Below are 17,517 nucleotides of genomic sequence, written 5' to 3' on the forward strand. Positions count from 1 at the left end.
TACTAAAAATACAAAATTAGCCAGGCGTCATGGCACATGCCTGTAATCCCAGCTACTCAGGAGGCTGAGGTAGGAGAATCATTTGAACCCAGGAGGCCGAGGTTGCAGTGAGCTGAGATTGTGTCATTGCACTCCAGCCTAGGCAATAAGAGCAAAAGTCTGTCTCAAAAAAAAAAAGAATAGCTGGATGTAGTCCTAACTACTTGGTAGGCTGAGGCGGGAGAATTGCTTGAACCTAGGGGTTTGGAGCTACAGTGAGCCAGGACTATGCCACTGCATGCCACCATTGTCTCTTAAAAAAAAAAAAAAAAAGTCAGAGGCTGCCTAAATTCAAGGAGAGGGACTATAACTCTCCATCTCCATGTAGGCAAGGTCAAGGCATTTGTGACCATTTAAAATCTGTCAGAGACAGTAAGATGAGTGGGAAAAATTGGCTACTGGATAGTTCTACTTTGAGAGAGAAAGGACTTTCCTCTCATTGCCCATTCAGGATTCACAGAAGAAAAGCTGGGATGCAGACAAAAGGAGGTCTATGGGAATAGGACCTGCAAACCCATCTCATTTTTTTTAAATATGGCAAGCCTGATTTTGTATTTCCATTATACGTCTATACACTACATTTTTAGATTTTTTCCCTTCTACCAAGTATTGGTATTATTTTCCTCTTCAGATAAGTTGAAAATAGTCTATATTTTAAGAAGGCCAAGTGTAAACTTCCCCAGTACTATGGTAATAAGAAGAAAAGCAGAGAGACAGACAATTGAATATATAAATGAAATGTAATCCTTTCATTCTACTTAGTTACAATCTGGCTTGTGTTACCCAAAGCTGACCCTGTGGAGGTTTGAGCTGTGTCATGTTTTTGTGTGTGTAAAATGACATTGATCACTCTCTCTGTGAGAGGGGAACTCATCTCTTCAGTAGAGTCTTGCAAACCTCTAATGTTACAGTAACCATGGTAGTTCTCTTCTGTAACTCTTTATTTTCCACTGCTGAATGGACTCAGATTTATTCTATGAAACACAAGAATTCTGGAGGGAATGAGAGTGCCCAGTTATCCTTGATCATATTGCTCTCACAGTAGTAGTTTTCCACTGGCTTCTTCCAGTCATTTTATCTGAATTATTTAGAATCGTGTGCATTTACCTGTCTATTCGAAGTGCTCTCCTCATTGGTGCATTCATTATTCACAGCCCTGGATGTCCACAGTTTAATTCCTAACACTTCTTTTGAAAAGAGGAGTAATCAATTTCAGGTGTTTGCTTCATGAAACAAGGGTACATGGGATCCAGTTTCTCTCAGCCCAAAGGGGACTATACCTTTTCTAGGGATTTCAGCCACTGAGCTTGGGTATATCGAGTTAGGGGTCGTTCATTCCCATCAATGCTATGATCTAACACATCCAATTAAAATGACTTCAACAAAAACATGGGATACCTTTTCTGTAGGCATGAATGTTGGTAGATGGTGTGATCTCTGAAGAATACAAATTGACAGGATGGAGGTGTATGGAGAGAAAAGCATGTTTGGCTTCACAACAAATGTCACAAATTATCAAGAGAGAGGAAGTCAAAAGAATCAAAGTTACATATTTTTGCCCTCATATTACCCTTACCAATTACTGGCAAAAACTATGATTATCTTTCCTGTTTAGCTCATTAAAGTGGAAACTACCTGGGACTAACTGCTAGAGCCCTATAATATTGTCACCCCGGCTGGAGTGCAGTGGTGCAACCTCCACCTTCTGGGTTCAAGCGATTCTCTTGCTTCAGCCTTTCAAGTAGCTGGAACTATAGACATGTGCTACCACACCCAGCTAATTTTTGTATTTTTTAAAAGAGATTGTCTCAAACTTCTGACCTCAGATGACCCACTCACCTCATTCTCCCAAAGTGCTGGGATTATAAGTGTGAGCCACCATGCCCAGCATAGATTTTTAAAAAGCCCTTCAACTTAGAGTATAATTTGCTATCATTAGTTGACCAGTGAGTTAAGTACTCAGAATCTCAAAAGCTTTAATAATGTAAAGAATGCAGTTTTGATATGAAAGAAACATTGGTTATTTTATAATTAGCATTACATGTTGTACCATCCTGCTGTTTAATTTTACCGAAAAGGAATTGCCAGTCTTTTTTGTGCGTGTTTTATTTTGTTTTGTTGAGACAGGGTCTTGCTCTGTTGTCCAGGCTGGGGTGCAGTGGTGCAATCATGGCCTCCCTGGCTCAAGCAATTCCTCCACCTCAGCCTCCCCAGTAGCTGGGTCCATAGGAATGTGCCACTATGCCCAGCTAAGTTTTTGTAGAGACAGCGTTTTGCAATGTTGCCTAGGCTGATCTTGAACCCTTGGGCTCAAGTGATCCTCCTGCCTTGGCCTCCCAAAGTGCTGCCCCAATCTTTTTTTTTCTTTTCTTTTTTTCTTTTTTGGTGTTAGTTTCCAGGTCTCTATATTTTCCAGTAGCAAGGAAATAAAAGTATGCTCACCCATATTATTTCTTTTTACCATTTAGAAATAAGAAAAATACCCAACATGCAGTTTTATCTATGTACAATAAATAAATGTAAAGCAATGCACATAGTTATAATTATTATATGCATGGAAGAGTTTCGGTACATTTAATCCCCTGTCTAGCTAATATTCGGTAATGAACCAACTTGAAAAAGTTACATTCAGACACAGTGGCTTATGCCTGTAATTCCAGCACTTTGGGAGGCTGAGGCAGGAATTCGATACCAGCCTGGGCAACTTGGGAAAACCCATCTCTACCAAAAACTACAAAAAATCAGCCAGGTGTGGTGTTGCACACCTGTATCCTAGTTACTCAGGAGGCTGAGGTAGGAGAATCACCTGAGCCCCAGAGGTTGAGGCTGCAGTGATCTGAGATTATGCCACTGCACTCCAGCCTGGGCATCAGAGTAAGATCCTATCTCCAGGAAAAAAAAAAAATTAAACTGCAAAATTAGTTTATACATTTCATAAACTTTTTATTAAAAAATTCAATAGCAGCTTTCTAGATTTAAAAAAATCAAACAATATATATTAGTTTTATGAGATTCTCCCCTCCATGCTAGAAAATATGTATTTTGGTCATTAAGGAACTTACCCAGTGTCTCTATATCTTCCCTCCCAAAAGAATTGAAAAGAAATAAATGGAATATGCTCCATTTCCTCCAGGTAGGACCCAGAGAGTGCTGCGTCTTCTGTAAAAAGCAGGGTGACCAACTATTTGCTCAGAATTTTGAGGGTATAGCAGTGATATTCTCATGTCCCCTAAAATACTGAGATCCCCAGCAATCACAGCAATTTTTCACCCTAATTCAGGTGGCTTCCCTAGTAAAGATTGCTACATCTTGCTCTGTGAATGGAGAACCACTTTTTTTTAAGCTTTGCAAGTATTCATTTTCATTTTATTCTGTTTCAGTCTTTCTTCCCCTTTATTTCTTCCCTGCCATTTTAGATCCTGTACCCACTACATGAGCTAGAGGCATGTTTTTCATTCTTGGTTATTTACAATGCTTTGTTTTTCATTTTCTTGAAAGAGCTTATCCTGAAAGGGGACCTAATGTGCCTGATATTTTGATGGTTTGTTTTGACTCCCCTCTTCACTGCATATTTACTTTGGCAGTGACACCCTTTCTGCCTACCTCATCTAAAGAGAATATCCCATCATAGAAGGGCAGATGTGTTTGCTGTGGCTCTGCTTGGAAAACAGCTCAGCGTTGCCCTTCTCTTGGGCTGCACCAAGAGCATGATATCACTCAGTGGGTAACTTCACTGCCTGGGACTTCTGCTGATTAGGAGCTCTCTGCATCCATAGACCATGCTGCAAACCACATATTGCATAGTAAGGAGCTGTCTAGACTTGAACCTTTAAATTTATAAAAAATTGGCAAAGCTGGTTTGCATAATTCATTGGGTTGCTTCTTTTTGCATTTCTTGTATGATTTTAAAAAATTGTTTTCCCCTGATATTGAGTTTCTAGCACACTGGTCTACTCAGCTGTGTTATTTCCTAAAGAGCTAAAGAGAAAAATTGTCACAGATATACAGGCTGTGAAATTCTTTCTAGTTGAAAATAAGCCACATATGTCAGTATTCATTCAGAAGCAGAAATTTGCTTTTCTTTGTGCTTTTTGAAATCCTAAAGCAGTTTCAAGTCATCTTCCAACCTATATCTGTCTTCTAGCAGTGCAAAAGCACAGTTTCCTAGAAATGACTGAGGCTTAAGCACACAGCCATGTGCTGATATACACAGATTCTATCCATTCATTGGCAAAGAGAAGTGCATTAAAGTTACTGGTAATTAAATGTGCCACTAATTGTGTCTACGACAGTGACGATGTAACAAGTAGAACAGCCAAGTAGATATAAACCTTATTCAAGTAACATTCTGCCATAGGTGCTGCTTATCCTCCTTGGGCTTTGCAATCCTGGCTGTGAATATCAGGACCCGTCCAGCCCAGGTATCCTTGGAAGGCTCTTCAGTTTGGCACTTTATGAAACAGCAAGAAAATGACTTGTTGAGACTAATCAAACCCACATTATAGAATGAGACCTAGGTAATCACATTTTATGGTTCACATAAATCAAATGATATAAACGACCAACTCCAAATCACATAAAGTGTAAAATTTGCGGCACACTTTAGTCCGGAGTGGGCGAGAGAGTGACCCTTTGTTCTGGTGCTGCCTGGTTTCCTCTTTCTTCCTCTGGTGCCATCTGAGTCTGTGGATGTTCTTTGGGGTGTAGCTGTCCTTGTCTCACTCAAGTCAGCACCTTGATGCCACTATTTACGTCAAAGCATCATGGACAGTTCTCAGTTTCTATATTTGTAACTGTTGAATGTTTACATGAGGGAGGGAGGGGCTTTTGATTGCAAGAGACAAGGAATTCCCCTAGGTTACTTTAGTGGAAAAGGGGTATTTATTGTAAGCATATATGTTGACAGAAACTCTAGAAAGTAGCTGCTCTCTCTGGCTCTCATGGCCATATGGTCTCTTTCTTCCATTGTGTCTCTGCTTCTTTTTGTTTTATTCTCACTCCTCTACAGATAACATTCTTTGGCTTACTCATAATTTCTCCTTCCTTGTAAGTTCAGTTTTTACGCATCTCTCCAAGCCTCCTTCTAAATCCAGAACTTTATGCTGCAGCTGCAAACATTAACTGGCTCAATCTCTTTATTTTTTCTGAAAGTCCCATAATAACATAGATTATTATGGATTTTAATACTTGTCTCTCCCACCCCACTTTATGCTTCTTGGGCATAAGATGTCTGTTTTCCTTGCCACGGTATACCCATGGTGCCTAGAACAAAATAGGTACTGAGTATGTATTTTATGAATGAATAAAATGTGCATAAAAATCTGAAATCCACTAATAACTGTTCTTGGTTGGGGGAGTTTTCTACATGAGTTGAACTGGCTGAGTCTTCTCAAACATGAGTCCATTTGGAATGAAGTCATCTTATTCTTTTCTTAGTTCTGTTCCAAGAACCTCAAATGGCTTTCCAATTTAAGGCCAAAATTTTCCATAAAAATTGATGTGATAAAACATTTAAATAGTAAATGTTGGGACAGAGATTGTTTCCATGGTGACTTCTGCTTCAGGAATCTTCGTTCTAAGCTCTGAAGAGAATGACTGAGCTGAGACACCACTAACTTCACATCATCCAGTTGCCATTAACCTAAATCCAGCCAGCTTTATCAGTGCCGATGGCAGCAACCTTGTCTTTGATTTATTCCTGGGAGGTTCTTATTTTGGCAAAATGAGTTCATAAAAGGAGATGAAGGTGGTGGAAAAGGTATTTCAATCCTGCTATTGCAAGTTGAGATGTGAGCCAGGTGTGGTGACTCACATCTGTAATCTCAGCACTTCGGGAGGCTTAGGTAGGATGATTCCTAGAGCCCAGGTGTTCGAGGCCAGCCTGGGCAACATGAGATCTCATTTCTACAAAAAATTTTAAAAATTAGCTAGGCACAGTGGTGCACACCTGTGGTCCCAGCTACTCAAGAAGTGAAGTGGGAGGATGGCTAGACCCAGGCGTTCCAGGCTACAAGGAGTTGTGTTTGGTTCAGTGCTCTCTGGCCTGGGCCACAGAGTGAGACTCTGTCTCAAATAGAAAGAAAGAGAGAGAAAAAGAAAGGAAGAAGGAAGGAAGGAAGGAAGGAAGGAAGGAAGGAAGGAAGGAAGGAAGGAAGGAAGAAAGAAAGGAAGGAAGGGCAGGCGGGAAGGAGGGAGGGAGGAAGGAAGGTGGGCCAGGCACAGTGGTTCATACCTCTAATCCCAGCACTTTGGGAGGCCGGGGTGAGCAGATCACCTGAGGTTGGGAGTTCCAAGACCAGCCTGGCCAACATGGAGAAACCATATCTCTACTAAAAACACAAAAACTTAGCCAGGCATGGTGGCAGTCACCTGTAATCTCAGCTACTTGGAAGGCTGAAGCAGGAGAATCACTTGAACTTGGGAGGCAGAGGTTGCGGTGAGCCGAGATTGCACCATTGCATGCCCACCGAGGCAACAAGAGGGAAACTCTGTCTCAAAAAAAAAGAAACAAACAAAGTTGAGATGTGCTGACACTTACCTGTGAAATGACTTTTCTCTTTGTGTGGTGCCAGTTTTCTGACTTTCCCTTCAAAGAGAATATGAGTATATGTCTGGGTTATATTCTGTCTGTATTCCCAGCCACACTGCAATAATGGGGTGAAGGTGGAACAACTTCCTAGGTGCAGACCAGATGTTGAACAATGACCTTCCTGTCCAAAACATGGACAGCAGATACTTCTTTTGTGACCCTCTGCTTTCCCCAATTAAACACTCCTTGTTCTTTTTTAACCATTTCATGAAATGATCTTGTGGTAGCAGAAACCACTGCCATATGGTTTTCTGTTATGAATCCTAAACTTTCTTTCCTTATTGTTTCATCATAAGACAGATAACAATATTTTCACCAACATTCCGAAAATTATCTAAGTAAACGTATTCCCTTCAACATAGTTACCTTAGGAGAAAAAATGTTTATTCCAATGACATGGTTATTGCCCAAAACATGTCTAGAACTCCCATCTCCATGCCACTAACTTGCTTCTCTCGTATTCTGAAGCACGTAGAGTGCAGCTCTATAAGAATATATGGCTAAAGATGTGAATACACGTGGGTTTTCATTTTATTTGACCTATAATGCATTTATACCTACCTCATCTTTTTCTTTCTAAATAATGAAAGATCCAAATACCGAATGAACACTCTCATTTTTATAGTAACGTCCACAACACTTGTTCATGGATAACTGTGTAACTCTTCACTTGACCCTAACTTTAGAAACTGCCCATATAGCACCTCAAATTTGGTATTAATAGCTATTAAAAATGCTATTGTCTATGTTAAGTGGAATTTCAGGTTTCATTGCCTAAAACCTAAAGTGGAAGTAAAATGGATTTTCTTGTCATCTACAGGAAATGTTTGATGTTATATTGGATGAAAATCAGCTTGAGGACGCCTGTGAACATCTAGGGGAGTACCTGGAGGCATACTGGCGTGCCACCCATACAACCAGTAGCACACCCATGACCCCACTGCTGGGAAGGAATTTGGGCTCCACAGCACTCTCACCATATCCCACAGCAATTTCTGGGTTACAGGTATGGTCACTTTGTCGCTCATGCTTTTGACAATCTTCAGTGTAAAATTCTTTGGGAACTTGATTAGGATGGAGACCTCAGTCATCCTTAATCTGAAGAGTGCACATTATATTTAAAAATCTTAAATATTATCAAATTAGGGTCTATCCTAGAGAAAGCTACCCAGAGAGTGACCATTTCCTGAGAAACTTTGCTCTCTGTTAATTTATAATAGAGTTTACTTAGGTAAATTAACCTCACCTACATGTAAACTCTGCTGAGAAACTTAATACCTGTCCAGTGCACCTGCCCATTACTTTTTTTTTTTAGAGACACAGTCTCTCTCTGTTGTCCAGGATGGCATGCAGTGGTATAATTATAGCTCACTGCAGCCATAAATTTCTGGACTCATGAGCTCATGCAATCCTGCTACCTCAGCCTCCCAAATAGCTGGGACTACAGGCACACACTACGCACATGGATAATTAAAAAAAAAAATCTGTAGAGACAGTGTCTTACTTTGTTGCCCAGGATGGTCTCAAACTCCTGGCTTCAAGCAATCTTCCCGCCTTGGCCTTCCAAAGTGTTGAGATTACCGTCATGAGCCACCACTCCTGGCTCCTCCATTACTTCTTAATGCTACTTCGTAAGGATTACATTCTACTTCATAAAATATATGGGTACAGATAGGCCTTTCAACAGCCCTTAACTAATCCTGCCCCACCCAGGTTGTTAGGCCTGCTCTCTACCTTGTACAAGACTATGTGGATATAAGTAGAGCTGCTCTGTTCAGAAACAGTAACCGATCCCTGAGTTTTCCTGGAGTTTTGCAGGCACTCACTCTTGTAAGTGGCTGTGGCATGTGTCCTTTAGGGATGCTGAGGACGAACACAGGATCAAGAGGTTCTCTCTTCTGCTGTTCTGGGGCTCCATGCAGAGGTAGAGATAGGGAGCCAGAGGCCTCATGGTACAAGATGAGCCTTGTCTTTCTACATCAATTATTATTTATCATTCATCAGGTAGCTGCTGGAATGTGGCCAAACCTGCAGCAAACTGAGGAACATGTAGTCAGTTGAGTCCTCTTGTATCATGATGAGTTTTGTTTTAATGGGTTATAATGATAGTCATAATTGTCGATCATATGGAGTTAACTCTGAGATAAATGGCACTCTCTGAAATGTTATTATAGCTGTATTACTCTGTTACCAAACTGTGACTTTGTAAGCAGAAAAACTGCCATACGTATGAATAGGTTTTGAAACTAGAAATGAACATGAAAAATATACTATGGTAATGTACAGCACATAAACATGCATTAGGACTATTTCATGCCTTGTTTCACTTCCTTAGGCTGATCTGAGTGTACATTACCATTGACTAGTTTGGATCGGCTCTGAATTGTACATTGCAGAATGAGAAATAGATGCATGAAGCGATATGCTTCTGTAACGTAGGTAGAAATGCAATGTTGTACTTTTGTAATGAATACAACACTCTTGGCTTCTCACTGCTAAGACATCCACCTAGAGTGGTTCTCCCTGTTAATGTGTTGCCCTTTATTCTGTGGCCTATTTCTTCTCATGGTAACTATTGACACTTCATTGTTAGACATCTGCTTGAGGTTAAAGGCACAGTCTGTGACCTGTCAAATGAACTTCTTTCTGCCTGAATCTGAATGTACTTTAGATGAGACGTGTCTGAGCTCATGGTTTCATCGGTATCCTGTGCCTTAACTGTTGTGACCTACCTAAACTGGTAGATGCAATTAGATAAATGTTTTCTCATAGTGAAGAAAAATGTGTAATAACATTTTCTGAGCCATCAAATAAGTATCTTAAGATACTAATTTCAATTAATGATTTTTGAGGAATTTAGTTTATATTGGAAGATTATTTTGTAGGACATTTTAGTTGAGGAAGCAATGTTTATAAATGTATCAATTAGCTGGCTTTATAATTATTGTATACACCCTTGGAAAGATTATTATAATTATTATATTTATATAGGATGCAGAAACAAATACTTTTTTTTTTTGAGATGGAGTCTCACTCTGTTGCCCAGGCTGGAGTGCAGTAGTGTGATTTCATCTCACTGCAACCTCTGCCTCTCAGGTTTAAGCAATTCTCTGCCTCAGCCTCCTGAGTAGCTGGGATTACAGGTGCCCACCACCACACCTAGCTAATTTTTTTTTTTTTTGTATTTTTAATAGACATGGGGGTTTATTAAAACCCTCCTAACCTTGTGATTCACCTGCCTCAGCCTCCCAAAGTGCTGGAATTAGTGAGTGTGAGCCACCACACCCAGCCACACACACTTTATTTTATGAACAGCACAAATAATAATTGTATTAAAATTTTTTAAAGGTATAAGAAGGCTGGGCGTGGTGGCTCACGCCTGTAATCCCAGCACTTTGGGAGGCCAAGGAGGGTGGATCATGAGGTCAAGAGATCGAGACCATCTGGCCAATGTGATGAAACCCCGTCTCTACTAAAAAATACAAAAATTAGCTGGGTGTGGTGGCGTGCGCCTGTAGTCCCAGCTACTCAGGAGGCTGAGGCAGGAGAATTGCTTGAACCTGAGAGGCGGAGGTTGCAGTGAGCCAAGATTGAGCCACTGCACTCCAGCCTGGCACCTGTTGAGAGAGTGAGACTTTGTCTCAAACAAAAAAAAGGTGTAAGGAATATTCAGTTATATCAAGGTGAGGTGTTACTTTAGAAAAAGGAAGATTATATGAATTCAAGAGATTTAAATAAAATAATAAATGCTATTCTGAACTTTATTTCCCAATAGTAAAATAATTTTCATTTTTACAATAGAAATGGAATTATTGGCCTTCCTAAATATATTGTTTCCATTTAACAGTTAGCTTTCACTTCTGCATTTGCAATAGGTAGCACAGTCACACAGTCATTCAGCACTGTGGAATTAAATTCATAAACTGTCAACAACACTCTGGCATCTTTTTATGTTGTGTCCCAAATAAATAAAAGCAGATATTCTGAGCAGGCCATTGGTGCATCAGAATGCCTTATTAAGTCAGATATTAAGCATCTTATTGTATAGATCCTATTATTTTACATACATTTACATGTTTAGATGAATGAAGCTGACATTATTTAATCAATGAACTATCTGATATTTTTAGAGTCAGCGAATGAGGCACAGCAACCACTCCACAGAGAACTCTCCAATTGAAAGACGAAGTCTAATGACCTCTGATGAAAATTATCACAATGAAAGGGCTCGGAAGAGTAGGAACCGCTTGTCTTCCAGTTCCCAGCATAGCCGAGATCATTACCCTCTTGTGGAAGAAGATTACCCTGACTCATACCAGGACACTTACAAACCCCATAGGAACCGAGGATCACCTGGGGGATACAGCCATGACTCCCGACATAGGCTTTGAGTCTGATGAAACAAAAAATATTCATCTGTTGACAATTTGCCATAGCAGTGCTAGGATAAACCAATCATCTTAACTTGGCTAACACGGCACAGTATTTACTGTGCTAATGGGCTGCTGTCACTTGATGCTAAGTAAGGGGCAAAAAAAAAAAAAAATTTCATTATGCCCTTGAGTCTAGATGGATATTAGATGCCCGATCATATAGATATTTTTAAGTGCAACATTTACATGATAACAGTACATTTTGTTTTCTTCATAGATTTAGACACATCAATTTGTAATTTAGGGTACTTAGAAGGCACATATAAAATAATTTCCCATGCTGGAAATTCCAAATGACCAGTTCCAGTTGGAACCAATTTATAAACCAATTCCTGTTGGAATTTGGGTAAATTGACTAGAAAGTCTGCTTGAGCATGTTGCAATGATTGAAAAATCTTGGGAAAAAACCCTAATAATAAGAAAATCAAAATACCAATAGAAACCAAATCCAGCTTTGGTATTTATTTGCTGGGAGCTAAATTTACACTTAAAGTTGGAGTGTATAAACATTTTAATATATGTTAATATTGCCAGAATGACTTTTCAGACTTACCAAATGTATTCATAGTGCCAAAAAATCTCAAAATCTTAATGCAGAAATTATATAGTCTCCTCAGATTTTGATATTTTTATTTCTTTCCTGGCACAGCTGTTGTATTCCAAGTGTTTTGCTTTTTGTTTAGTCAGTACTGTTAGCTTGTTTGAAGTTGGCAAAATCAAACAAGCAAAAAAAAACCTCAAAATTTTTTCAGCAGTGAGAGAGAACAGTAAAAAGAAGCCCAAACATCGCTGGTTATAAGAAATATAAAATGGGGTGTTGTTCTCCCTTTAATCAATCTGATCACAACTGCATACATCCAGGAATCTGAAGTCAGATAGTAAGGATGTGGTACCAATCCTCCCAAGTGCAAAGCTAAACACTTGCAGATGGAAATTCATCTATTCCACTTAACACAAATGCAGGGTCAGTATTTCCCACCAACACGATTGAGTATCTTTCCGTTGCTTCTCTCAGTCTCTGTCTTTGGATATCTGAATGTTCTGGCCCTTCAACAAATTCTTTAAATCATGCCAAGGATTTTTGTTTTACGTGGACACATTCAACTTTGATGTTCAAGAGGTGTTTTATTTTTTTTGCAAAGTGACTAATTGAAAAAAGTTAAAACAAATGATGATTTTAAAAGCTTGCAGCAAAAAATAAACTCATAGATTCAGAAAATATTTGTTGACTAAAATTATAGCATTCTTAATGCAGAAAATTATAAAGAATTTGGAGATTGAGCCACCTTATTTCTAATGAACACTCCTCTTCATCTTATTAAGTCTTCACAGTTTTCCAGTGGCTATGATTATGGAATTGGTGACCTATGTTTTATATTATTAAGGAAGCCTTAGATTCACTATGATCCAAAAAATTATTGAAATTGACCCTTTTTACACAAATGTCTTTGAAAAAAATAACTCTTGTTTCTAAAGGTCCACAATGCATGCATTTTCTAAAACCCCAATAAATCCAGGCATAAAAGTCCTTTTCTGCTAGTACATGTCATGAAGCCTATTTTTGAAAATAATGATAATTAATTTTATATTCTGTTTCCCCCAAGCTTGTCAATATTTAGGCACTCAAAGCATGCACCAGTTCAGTAATCTTCTTGACCATGGAAATAAGTTCCATATTATTGATTAGTTATACATATCTTGAACCCCATTACAACCTCACCACATGCCCCCTGCCTTTCTGTTCACTGTATGTACCCCATTATGAACCTGTTTAGCTGATAATGAGGATACCTATAATTCTGTAAGTCATTTCAGATATTTGACACAATTAAAAAAATATGGGCTTAGTAAATTTTAAAAGTTAACATGTGATACTGGCTTGTGAGATTCTTCTGTCATCTAGTGAAGCTTATAAAACTTTCAGTTAAGACATTTTAAAAGAGTTATATCCATTAGGCACTTTAATAAACATATAACCTGCCATTACTGAATACTTTGTTAGAACACAGAAGAGCATCTTCCAGCAAACAAAAATATATTTATTACATGTACAGCACATACTTGCATGAGAAAGAAAACATTAGCCAAAACATTTTTCTATATGCTTTGCTGGTTTCTTGTTTGTGCGCATTAAAGTATTTAATTGCAAAGAGTGCACCAAGGTGTATAAATTTAGACTAGACAGCTGTTCAGCTTTTTCTGTAGTAGCATTAGCAATTTGGTCATTTAACTACTTTAAGATATTTACATTTTATGGCAGGTAGCTGTAACAGCATTTACATATATTTCCTAGTCATCAAGATTACCATCTTCTTTCAACTTTTTTTAAGTCACTTGTTTTTAAAGGCCTCTCAAAGCCTTGTTTCTAGTCTTCCATGTCATGCTGATAAAGAGAGGCTCATTCAATATCTGTGCACAAAACCAATCTATTATTTACCATCAGATGTCCATACCTGTTTTGCTTTGCATTCTTATTCAAAAGCAAACAATCTTGGAAAGGGTATAATGTATATTTTATTGATGGATACATTTAAATGTTTACTCTAATTTGGCTTATTCTTTCCCCTTCCTTCTGCAATAAGTTTATCTTCCTCAAATAAGGGATATACATCTTATTTTTTTTAAAGATTTAAGAGTTTATTGTGTAAATGAATACTTAAAATCTAGATATATACTAAAAGTTTTATTTTTGCCAAGCACACCAAGCACCTTTGAAAAATACATATTTCATAAATACTTTGTTTTTAATTAATTTTATTTAAAGATAACAAAAAATATAAGCAGGAAAAGCAAGTCTTTTACTGTTTTGAGGCTGTTTTACAGCATGAGCCAATACTAGAATTCTGTCATTTCAGTTACAGACATATAACAATGTTGACTCATGTAACAGTGTAGAAATGTAGTACTGGAAAAAAGGGAATGCAATTTGTCAATCCTGATGTTAACTCTCAAGGGTATAATGTGACTCTAATATTACAACCAACAACATTATCTTGTTTAATATTTAAAGCAACACTTAGAATTGTTTATAAATGATGATTCTCTCTTATCTTTATACAGTTCTATTGGAGAGAAGGTTGAAATTGTTAACAATTTAGACTGACGATCTTTCCTAATAAGAATCTTAATTTCATGACTATATAAGTCTTTGCAGTTAATCTTTAATGAAATGAATTTTACTAACGTGAAACAAATCCTGAGACAATTATTTGTTCCCTTTAAATAATTTGCTATTTAATTATTATTGTTGTTGTTTGCAAAATGTATTTTTGGAATGTTAACCTCTTTTCATACCTGCATACTTGAACTTGTCTTTTGTGTGGGGGCCTTAAAATTCATAATAGGAAATGGAAGCAGTGAAAGGAAGTAAGGAAAGGAAATTATGCCAAAAGATGGTTTGCAAATTTAAACTCTTTAAATGAACATATCACAAAATGTTGTTAAGACCCAGGATGTCCATTAAGAATGTTTCTTGGCAACCTTAATTTGCATGTTAGTATATATTTTCTTAAACAGTTTTATTTTGGTATTTGCTTAAAAAATGTAATGCCACTATAGAAATTACCCTATGTATGGATATATTTACTACCTCTTCTCTAGAGAAGACAATCTGTCTTTAAAGGGAAAAACGCTTGTCAATAAGTAGCGATCAAATTTATTACTATTCTGGCTAACCTTGCTGCAAAGCTAAATGCATAGAGTGTTAAAATACGCCTTCCCTTTAGATTTTAAACTGTTTCCAAAATGCTCTTGGCACCCTTTTTATTTCTTCCATGTTAGCGAAGTTTTCTTGAATTGGTTCACAGTTTATCATGAGGCAAGGTTAATTTAACAGATAAGTCATCACAGGGAACACAAATTGCAAGGGGATTGCCTTTGTGTGCAACTTGTTATAATATCTAGTTGTAAGTCTAAAAGAGGGTAGAGGTCCAGAGACTTTATGTTTAAGAGTGGCTGGTTTGCAAATTCACATGTTGTTGATCCTTCACTTCTACAGAGACCCAGAGCATGACTTAGCCATTTACTGGGTAAGGATATGCATTATCTTGGACTCTCATGTAATTGGAATAAACTTCATATCAATGTTTCAAATAAATGCTATGTACCCCTTATTCCTTTTATATTTCTGCCTTTGTCTTTTATGACAATGTTGCATGTTTTTTTAATTATATAAAACTCATCCTTGAATGACTATACGAATGAAAATTTTATAGGAAATTATGTAATAAAATCTGTTTTATTATTTTCTCATGCCTTTAAATACTGTCAATACTATAACTGTTACTAAGTTACTTACTCAAGCTGTGTCTGTGGGGCAGAGAACAGTCCTCTTCTTCAAAATGATAATCATGATCAAACCAGTCAAGTCAATTAGCTGTTAGACAGACAATAAGGATGACCTTTTTTTTGACTTAAGCAGTCAAGTTAGTCAAAATAGTAAAATTGGCTTACATAGATACCCAGAACAACAGCATTCAAAAATTACTTTTAAAAAGTTTTTTCCTTTATTAAAATGGCCTTTCTTAAATGAAATACATCCTTTGATAGCAACTATCTCTTTTTACTTGTAGATCATTCTAAATGCTTCATGTAATTGAGGGATATTATGAGAAGACTAGAAAGTATCTCATCAGATAATCCTAAGGGTTGTAACTTCTACTTGCCATAAACAAAGTATAATTAAGAGTGAGTAGCAATTGGTTTGGGGGAGTCATAGTTATAGATGAAACTTTCTTTTGATTCTCATGATATACCATTTGCAGAAGGATGGTAGAAAACATTACTGATGAATTTAGAGTGGTTTGGGAGAATACACTGATACTTCCTCATTTGAAAATTATAAGGAGTGAAAAGGGGAACTTAGAACCAGTAGTGGCAGGCCTCTAGCTTTTCAATACTTCGGAAGTGTTCTTGGTTATGTTTTGAACACTTAAATTTCTCAACAAATGGCAATGTCTATATTTATGTAGGGGCCACTCTTGTCCTACTTGCATGCCACTTTTACACACTTTTAACTGAAATCAGTGTGAATTCTGTATGCGTAAGGGATGTATTAAAGATGCGGGATCATTAGCGCTATATTGTTGCATACTATTTTTCATATGCCTTACAATATTTTCTGGGACGTTATTAAAATGAAAGCATTTTATTGCCAAAACAAATCTATGTTGTTACTTATAATCTGCATTAGCAGTAGAAAAATAATGTAGCAAAACATATATTGTACAGTACAAAATTATAAAATATATATTTTGCCAATATGAAAATAGATTGAGGAGAAAGAAGCACATTTGTTATAGCACAAACTTATAACAAAATCCACTGTTAAATTTGGCAGTCATTTTTTTAAAAGTATGTCCATTTAGTTCTAAGTTTTATCAGATTTACTTCATCTACCATCTTTTAAACTTGCTGCTTGATACTTTTCTGGGAATTTATTTCATAGCCTTGCAATCTCTGGATGTAATTTCTTTTGTTTTATTCCCTTCCACAAAACTTATTAAATTTTATTTTGTGATAACACTCATACTATATTTTCTCTTCTTATTTCTTCTCTTTCAATAACAACAGAAAGTCACAGCAGGTGAGCTCATAGGGCTCCTCTGAATTTTGGACATGTTTGAAATGTTCATATTTTTCACAGCCTCAAGTCAGAATGATCAATACAGATATCCCCAAAACAACAAAATTATATTAGGGATTCTTTCATTTGTTTTGTATGGAATACTACTTTGACACATAAGTTAAAGCCATTAGCTGTGTTTTTGAAGGGATGGTGGGAGATAATAAAAATAAATGTATTAACATAAAACATGCTAAATCAGAAATATGGCAAAATGATGTAAAACCATTTTTCCTACTATCCTGAGGGCTGTTGAAATCCCGGGCTATTGCTATATCTCCATTGACAAAGTGGGATCAAAAATGCCTTTGTTAAATAATTTTCTTTCTTTCTTTAAATTTTAGTTACTTATTTTAAGAACCTGTCCCCTTTTATTTTTCTGATATAGGTATGTGTAGCATTCTACAAGGCATGCTGGGTAAAATATACTATGCAAATGTGTACAGTGCTGCATGCTTTGTTCTCCCTCTGCTCTAGCGGCTTTAAAAAAAATGTGGTGTTATTTTTGTGAATAAAAACGTTTAACAAAGAAAATGCAGAGTGCATGCATAGCGTATCCTAATTTCTATGGATTTGTTTTATGGAATTCAAATGTGTACAAAACAACTGCATCACTTTTTTTCTTTTATATAATAAATGAAAAAAAAAACACTGAAATCAGCGTTATACCTCTCCTTTATATTATTCTAGAAATATATTGAAAAAATACTGGAAATCAATAGGTACTCTTTTAAGAAAATAAGGAAGCCTAAATAATTATCCTAAAAAGAAAGATTCAACCAAATGACTATTTTCTGAATACTCTGCCAGGTGCTATGAAGTAATCACAAAAT

At 37.0% G+C, this 17,517-nt stretch overlaps 1 protein-coding gene across 12 annotated transcripts in view; it reads left to right on the forward strand.

Moving 5' to 3' along the window:
• Positions 1–17,341, forward strand: part of CACNB4 (calcium voltage-gated channel auxiliary subunit beta 4) — a 296,835-nt gene extending 279,494 nt beyond the window's left edge. For all 12 annotated transcript variants that reach the window (XM_002749446.8, XM_035304898.3, XM_078327789.1 and 9 more), the window contains 2 exons: positions 7,449–7,634; positions 10,759–17,341. In XM_002749446.8, the coding sequence (XP_002749492.1) occupies positions 7,449–7,634; positions 10,759–11,019 (447 nt within the window). In that variant the 3' untranslated portion in view covers positions 11,020–17,341. The remainder of the gene's footprint in view (positions 1–7,448; positions 7,635–10,758) is intronic.
• Positions 17,342–17,517: the final 176 nt, after the last annotated feature.

This window comes from Callithrix jacchus, chromosome 6 (genome assembly GCF_049354715.1).
Source record: "Callithrix jacchus isolate 240 chromosome 6, calJac240_pri, whole genome shotgun sequence".
Lineage (NCBI taxonomy): Eukaryota > Metazoa > Chordata > Mammalia > Primates > Cebidae > Callithrix > Callithrix jacchus.